The following is an 8,195-nucleotide window of genomic DNA, read 5'->3' as shown; positions in this document are numbered from 1 at the left end:
GAATTGTTGGAATACAAGCATTAGTAAACTTTCTTATTTTTTCATCTTTTACTTTCTTTCAGGTTCTATTCCATTATTAATGTTTTGAACAATGCTCATAAGCTTTTTCTTTATGCAGCTGCGGTCAAATGCCTATTAAGCTACCTAAGCTCCCTTTATCCTCACGTGTTGTTCTATCATTGGAGGCTTAAATAAATGAGAATCGAAGAATAATAAGAGAGATTCTTTATATGGATCCATTTGGGCATAAAATATGTTTTATCTTTCTTATAGACCTTTCTTATTAGAGGCAACACCAAATTGCTCCCTTAAGTTGTTTTATGTGAATCACATTAATGGCATCAAGTTGTCACTATTTTCCATCTTTTAGACCCTTCATATGCTCTATAATTAATTAGATTATAATTAAATTATCAAAATTATTAAATGTTAAAAAAAATTATCAAACGATGTGTCATTTGCCATTACAAGTGACACATCATTCACCGATCAAAATCTATCTATCTTAAGTGATTGAAAAGTCAAGCCTTTTACTTTTAGGTGTAAAAAGACTTATTTGCACTCGTTTTTGACTGAAAACAACCTAAGCACCTCAATAAAAATAATTTAAATTAGCATTTAATTGGTTAAAAAATGAAAAATTAATTGGAATGCAAAAACATTCCCAAATTCTAATCTATTTTTTTTTTGTTAAGATGAAGGAAAAAAAAAAAAACCTAAATAGAACTTTCATAAAAAAAAAAAAACTACTAACATAAAAAAGACTAGTTTCGTCACTGAAAGTGGTTGTTTGTTAATTTTCTCTCCGCTTCATCTTCTTTTAGTAATCCTCTTTCTTGTTCTCAAACTCAGGAACTAAAATGCGAGCAAAATAAAGTTTTGGAGTAAACTATTTAATTGTCAAAATAAAATCACAAAAAAGGAAATTTGACAAAATTCTAAGGAAAAACTAAGCAAAAAGGAAATGACACTATTTTTTCTTTTAAAAGGGCTCCTATTTCTTTCTTTGTTTTTATTTTGGTTCCTTTATTCTCAATTTTTTTCAAAAAATATATCTTATTGTTTTTACATCGAACATCAACTCAATATTCAAACGTTTATTTTTTAGATAAATATAACCAAATAAATAATAGATTGAAATACATTATGAATATCAAATTCCAATTAATATAATATTAAAAAATAAAATTAAAAAAAAATAATGACCAAAGGCAAAAAAGAAAGAAGAAAACCAAAGATGACACAACAATTTTTTTTATATAATAAAATGACTTATTTTTTTATTTTTATTTTGGTTATATCATTTTTAATCTTTTATAAACAAAAATATAATTTTTTCATGAATTTAAGTACTAATTTCATGGTATTGAGAGACTTTAATAATCATAAAAAAAAACAAATTATTAATCTTTTTTATTCTAATTAATAAAATATTGATTAATAAAATTAAAAAAGTAATGAAAAGAAATAAAAATTTATGTGTATACTGGAAGAGTTGTCTTTTTTCGCATACGTTATAGATTTTGTTAATTAATAAAGTTACCCTAGCAATTCACAGTGACGGGCTCGACCAGTTTGACGCTGCCAGATGAATAAAGCAAGAAAGTCAGAAATGGTCACATCAATGACCCACAAAAGAAGCCTTGTTTTTATCCAAATAAACGGTGGGTGATGAGGCTGTGAGCAATGCATGGTCACAGCTAGAACGTGACACAATGGGTCCTGAGCCTCTGTCCCATTGCATTTTTGAATTGAAAGCTGTAAACCGGATTGGAGCAGTATTTAAGTTGAAAGGCAAAACAAATAGATATAAATTGGATTGCAGAGTGGCACAGTGACAGTGTACTGTGTGAAGTGACTGCATGGGCAGATGTTCCGCCGTGTCAAATCTGTCTAACACCCTTTGGACGGTAAAAATAAAAAAAAGAAAGCTAACCCTTTTGGTTATTGACCAGCCTCGCCCTCTTATATTCAACCGTCATTGAAGAGAGGGATCGTAAAGTTTGGTGATAGATAATATCTTCTGGGTATTTTGTTCTGGCTACTGAGGAAACGTACGTATATTCTAGTAATTATTTTGTTAGTCGCTGAAAAGGGGTTTTTGGTAGCGGTGAATCTGGGTTTTTCTTTTTTCTCAAGGGGGTGGTGCTCTTTTAAAGAAACAAAATAAAGTTAGTAAAACAAGAGAAGGGAGGGAGTTGAGAGATATGGAAGCAAAAGACGGGGTCTTTCTCATGTACACAGATCCCTATGGAATGCTAGGGTGCTTCCCGGCATTGCTTGCTAGAATTCATTCCTTTTGTTTAGTTTAAAGAGACCAATTTTGTTCTCTCTTAGAGAGCAAGGGAAGGGTGTTTTTTTTTAGCTAGTGTGAGCGGATAGAGTGAAGAGCTTTGGGTCAGGCAAAAAAAAAGTTCTCTTGCAATGAGTTCTGGCTGCTAGACAACAAAAAACCAAGCTTTCACATAGAAGGGGGCAAGAGATTTTGGTATGATTAGTTTAGTTCTTTGCCAATGATTGAGTTGCCTTGCAACAAGTGAGAGACACTTCTAGGGAACCTCTGGAAGTAAGAAAAGGAAGAGAGAGAGAGAGAGAGGTGGAGTGAAAGAAATTGAAGATGAAATCTATGAGTGATAATAACAATGGAAGTAATAATAACTGGTTAGGCTTCTCTCTCTCGCCCCATATGAAAATGGAGGCCGCTTCTGACCCCCAACATCATTATCAGTACCATCATCAAACCCAAACTCATGCTCCTACTGCTGATTCTGTTTCTGCTGCCGTTCCAACAAGTTTCTATCTATCTTCTTCTCTCTTCAACAGTTCTGGAATCTGTTATGAAGTTGGAGAGAATGGTGGCTTTCACTCTCCTTTGTCTGTTATGCCCCTCAAGTCTGACGGCTCTCTTTGTATCATGGAAGCTCTCACTAGATCACAGCCTGAAGGTTTACTTCCTTATTTCCTGTTTAGTTCCTTGTGTTTTGTCCTTTTTTCCCTTTAGTTTGAAAAACTGATTTAAAGCATATTCTTTTGTGTTTCAAGGAATGGTGTCGAGTCCGTCACCAAAACTGGAGGACTTCCTAGGTGGTGCAACCATGGAAAGTCATCAGTACAATAGCCATGAAAGGGAAGCCATGGCCCTAAGTCTAGACAGCATATATTACCAGCAAAGCTCAGAGCCAGAAACTAATAGACAACATTCTCTCAACCTTCATGAACCATATAGGCAGCAAGACCAACAGTTTTCAGTTCAAACCCACCCATATTATTCTGGAATAGCATGCCAAGGATTGTATCAGGCCCCACTGGAGGGAGAAACCAAGGGTACTCAGCTTGCAGATTGTAATTCACCTATTCCTCTAATGGGAGACGATGAGCTGCCTTGCTTGAAAAACTGGGTTGCTAGACACTATTCCTCGCAAAATGCACTGGAGCAGCAGATTAATAGTGGCATGGTTAATGATGGCGGGGCTTCTTGTTCTGCTAGTGCTGTAGGGTGTGGGGATTTACAGTCTCTCAGCTTGTCTATGAGCCCTGGTTCGCAGTCAAGCTGCATTACAGCTCCAAGGCAGATCTCACCTGCTGGCACTGAATGTGTGGCCATAGAAACAAAGAAGAGAGGCCCTGTAAAAGTGGGTCAAAAACAGCCTGTTCATAGGAAGTCTATTGACACATTTGGCCAAAGAACATCACAGTATAGAGGTGTTACAAGGTTAGCCGGGACTGTTACTTCAACACACTACTTTTCTGTTTTTTGTTTTTTTTTTTTTTTTTTTATAATGAATTGTTGGAATAGTTTTGCTCTTGCCTATTTTCGTTTGGATGTTTCCATTCACCCGTACATTTCTTGTTCAGTTATCACTGCTACTATGAATTATTTCTTGTACTATATATTCTATTCTATTTTGGTTTGTGCTTTCCTTAAACTTTTTTCTCCTTTATGTGTCCCTGTAACCATTTTGAAATAACCCCCGCCAGACACAGATGGACTGGTAGATATGAAGCCCATCTCTGGGACAATAGTTGTAAGAAGGAAGGCCAGACCAGGAAAGGAAGGCAAGGTTGGTTAAGCAAAGCTACTACTGTTTTCAATTTCTGTTTGGAGGTGTTGCTTTTTTTTTTTTACTGTGATTCTTGGTCCCTTTGTCTTCATGACCTGACTTGTGCAATTTAATTCTTATTTGGCTTCACATACTTCTTGGAATGATGCATTTCAGTTTATCTGGGTAAGCCAACTCTTAACCACTAATGATGATTATGCTAGAAAGCCTTGCTGTTCATTTTTAACATTATTTCCATTCCATCGATCGCATATAGGGGGTTATGATATGGAAGAGAAAGCTGCAAGGGCTTATGATCTTGCTGCCCTTAAGTACTGGGGACCTTCAACTCATATAAATTTTCCGGTAATATTTAATCCTGTTTGTTTGAGACCTTGTCAGTTTGATTGTTTTATAGCCACCAAGATCATACTTTTACCTTTTCTTTTCCAGTTAGAAAATTACCAGGAAGAACTTGAAGAAATGAAAAACATGGGCCGCCAGGAATATGTTGCACATCTACGGAGGTAAGGCAATGGCTTACCTTTCAAATGGTTCCTGTGTTCCTAGTTTACGAGGGTGCTAACATTTCTTCTCCTTTGCTTTACAGAAAAAGTAGTGGGTTTTCTAGGGGGGCCTCAATCTACAGAGGAGTAACAAGGTTTTTATTCTTCTTAACTTGTAACTTTTATTGCAAAAAGTTCAATCCAATTGATATTCTAGTTCTTGTCCTGTTCCCAAATTTTCCATCTTGTGTAGGCATCACCAGCATGGAAGATGGCAAGCAAGGATAGGCAGGGTTGCAGGGAACAAGGACCTTTATCTCGGGACGTTCAGTAAGTTCTTGCTTGAGTTTAAATGCTTTCTCGCTTTGTTTGCCATTTTCTCTTCATCCACTCATTTCAAGTTCAAATTTTGTTGGACTCTTTCTGGGCATAAAGAGCTTTTAAGGGCTCATTTTATGACATCTTTGCCCCGATGTCCACTAAAGACTAGAGATGCTTTTATAAGGCTGATGGTGTATGCTTACTTTGAGACGGTGCGATACATTACTGGTTTCAGTACTACTAGAACTTTTATAAGGCTGTTTTGCCAGTTAAGATGCTAAAGAGGAATAAATGTATTTCCAGACTACAATGCTTGATTAAAGGCAAATTTTCTTTGAAGTGGCTGTGGTGTTTTATAATTTATACTAAGCTGTGGATATTGTAATTTGCTCAAGTGTTTAATGAAAACAAATTTCAGGCACCCAAGAGGAAGCTGCAGAAGCTTATGATATTGCTGCGATCAAATTTCGGGGGGTTAATGCTGTGACAAACTTTAACATAACAAGATATGATGTTGATAGGATCATGGCCAGCAACACGCTTCTAGCTGGAGAACTAGCTAGGCGAAACCGAGACACAGAATCTAGCATTGAGGCCATTGACTATAACACATCAACACAGAACAATTGTGTTTTATACCATTCTCCGCAGGAACAGCCAAATGCCAGTGGAGAATCTCTTGATCAGAAGTCAATGAGTGCTGGAAATTATCGAAGCTCTTCTTTCTCAGTGGCAGTGCAAGATCTTATGGGTATGGATCATTCAGTGAACTCTAGCCACCCAGTGGTAGATGAATCAGCCAAGCTAGGAACTCATCTCTCGAACCCCTCATCTTTGGGGACCAGTTTGAGCAGCTCTAGAGAAGCTAGCCCTGACAAGACTGGAACCCCTGTGCTCTTCGCTAAACCTCCACGGGCATCAAAGTTCATAGGCCCTACAACCAGCGTTACTCCTTGGATCCAAGCAGCAGCCCAATTGAGGCCAGCAGGAATCTCCATGGCTCACTTGCCAGTTTTTGCTGCATGGAATGATACCTAAAGCCTTGTGTTTGCGGTTCCCATGTGGTGTTTTTGCATGAACTAAGGAAAAGGAAGAGTTGCTGTTTAAGGAGGGAAAAGGAGGGGGGAAGGCAGGAATTTTCATGATGTATTTTCTTCTTAGGAGTGTTAGTGGAGTAAACTGGGGATTAATGGAAGACAAGGGTGGGGGCCAGTAATTTGTCTGTAACCCAAGTGTAAGAATCTTTGTCAAATTGACCTTTTGGGCTCGATATTGGAATGAACATCTTGCAAAATGGAGAGAGAAGGGATAGAGAAGTGTAGTAGTCTCATGATTAAATTCTGCGCTGTGAAATGATGTTGGCAATACAGTTTAAGTGGCTGGCCCTTGTTATATTATTGAATCTACTTTTTAGATGCTGCCAAGTACGAGCCCAGCTCGGTGTTAATGCAAAAGGGTCTCTCTTTGACCACAAAATCTCTTCGACATGTTCCTCAATCCGCGCCACCATCACAATTCGAACCTTTCGTACCTGAGCTTTCCTCAAAGGTAACAGACATTCCCGCATCACCAATAGAAACAGGTGGAGGGAGAGATTCCGAGGGAGGGAAAAGACTAGCTTGTGTTCATTTTAGGATTTCATTTGTCATAATTAGTTAGCACTTTGTCTCCTCTCTCTTTTTTTTCCTTTTTTAAAGTCGCCATGGTTAAAAACATCTTTGACTTTTCTAATCCCTCTTTGATGTGAACCAAAAGATAAATGGCACCTAAAAGCGACTCCATGTCCTTGTGTGGACGCTAGAAAATTATAGTGGCATTGTAGAGGAAGATCTTCGTGGGCGTGTGCGAGGCTGAGCCTGATAGCAATCTTTGACCTGGAAAGGGGGGATTAAGTGATATTCGGACACAGCCAGAAATTGACGCCTGGAGAGATGGAGATTATAAGCCATGTTAATCCTAACCAAAAGACAATATCGTAGAAAATGATAAAGCATCCCGACCTGTAATCACTCTTGCTGGCTTCAATCAAATTTTCACTTCGTTCAGTTTCTTGTCGACGAAGAAAAAGATGGCCACCGAACTGCCGTTGTGTATGTGTATATAGAGCTCCTAGGTGATTCCATAGATTGGAAAAATGAGCAGGAAACATATATACTCACGGTGTTCATCTTTCCTTCTTCAAGAAAAGTGGGCAGGAAACATCTGAGATCTAACTGTTTGCTGTCAAATTAAATGCCCTACAAATTAATCTTATCACCGAAAACATGCATTCAATTCACTGCAAGATAAAAAGGCCAGGATGTTTGGAGATGAAAACGAGTTTGATTAGACACTGGAAGAGGCAAGGCATATGCGTATAGAGAAACGAGCATACGAGCTACAACATGGCAAAGAAAAGATGCATAACTGAGCGCTTGATGGTCAAAAAGGTGGCGATTCATGAAGAAAAAAGGTTGTAAAGTGAATATAATAATTCTCATTTTTAACGAAAAAAGGCAAAAACATTGATCTGAATTTCAAACCCTCTTTCTATTTAGTCAACAACTATGATTTCATGCTTGGTGTTGACAGGTTGGATTAGGCAAGACAAAGTTCGTGCAAGACAGCATCGGAAAAGCAATTTGTTTAATCAATCTTATTTTAAAACATTCAATTACGAAAAAGCCGTGAAAGTCAAAAATACGACCATATAGGCTTTCTTTCCACTCTTATTTAAGGATAGAAAATTTCACAATAATATTAATCCCTGCATATACGTACCTTGAAATATGATTCTACAATGGTGCAAAAATCATAAATTAAGTTTACGTACGTAGCTTGACATATATACACTACACAACAGCTAGTATTAATAAGTTTGTTTAGTTTTTTGATATGGTATTATAATTTTATTAATCAAGTGGCTATGAGTTCAAATCTTATTATTTTTATTTTATTTAATAAAAATTAAGCATAATATAGTATAGATTTATACAAGTTTTAATTTCAAAATATATATTTTTTTAAGATGGATTTTGAACCCTCAGCAGCTCACCGCTTAAATTCAAATACAAAAAAGCATAGGAGTACAATGAACCAGATGTTCTTCCTTTCTCTCAACTCTTATTCAAGGATAGAAAATCTCACCTGAAAATTCAACCCCAAATTAAGCAAGAAAAAAGAAAAGAATTAGCCAATAATAGCGAGTGGTTGTCTGCGATGTATGGTACAGCCATAGCTTGAGAGTACTATAGGAGGGGTTCTGGGAAGTACGTAAATATGTTTTGAGCTGTGGTTCAAATATCAAGTACTCCTCCCACTTGTTGATTACATTAAACCAATTAATGGA

The 8,195-nt window shown here is 36.9% G+C and overlaps 1 protein-coding gene across 1 annotated transcript; it reads left to right on the top strand.

Moving 5' to 3' along the window:
- Window positions 1-1,948: 1,948 nt before the first annotated feature.
- LOC118029947 (AP2-like ethylene-responsive transcription factor ANT) lies at window positions 1,949-6,269 on the top strand. Its single transcript, XM_035033946.2, has 9 exons — window positions 1,949-2,945; window positions 3,043-3,712; window positions 3,979-4,061; window positions 4,218-4,226; window positions 4,318-4,406; window positions 4,494-4,567; window positions 4,651-4,701; window positions 4,800-4,876; window positions 5,286-6,269. Exons 1-9 carry the CDS (start codon window positions 2,618-2,620, stop codon window positions 5,903-5,905), a joined length of 2,001 nt encoding a protein of 666 aa, XP_034889837.1. The 5' UTR covers window positions 1,949-2,617; the 3' UTR covers window positions 5,906-6,269.
- Window positions 6,270-8,195: the final 1,926 nt, after the last annotated feature.

The sequence above is a fragment of the Populus alba genome, chromosome 5 (assembly GCF_005239225.2).
Source record: "Populus alba chromosome 5, ASM523922v2, whole genome shotgun sequence".
In the NCBI taxonomy this organism is placed as follows: domain Eukaryota; kingdom Viridiplantae; phylum Streptophyta; class Magnoliopsida; order Malpighiales; family Salicaceae; genus Populus; species Populus alba.
Note: the sequence above shows the minus strand (reverse complement) of the source record. Positions and strands in the feature narration are given on the sequence as shown.

Excerpts from the sequence above, each read along its gene's own strand:
- LOC118029947 (XM_035033946.2), top strand. The coding sequence starts at position 2,618 with ATGAAATCTATGAGTGATAATAACAATGGAAGTAATAATAACTGGTTA. Across the intron at positions 2,946-3,042 it reads CACTAGATCACAGCCTGAAG|GAATGGTGTCGAGTCCGTCA; the intron begins GTTTACTTCCTT and ends TTGTGTTTCAAG. Across the intron at positions 3,713-3,978 it reads CAGTATAGAGGTGTTACAAG|ACACAGATGGACTGGTAGAT; the intron begins GTTAGCCGGGAC and ends AACCCCCGCCAG.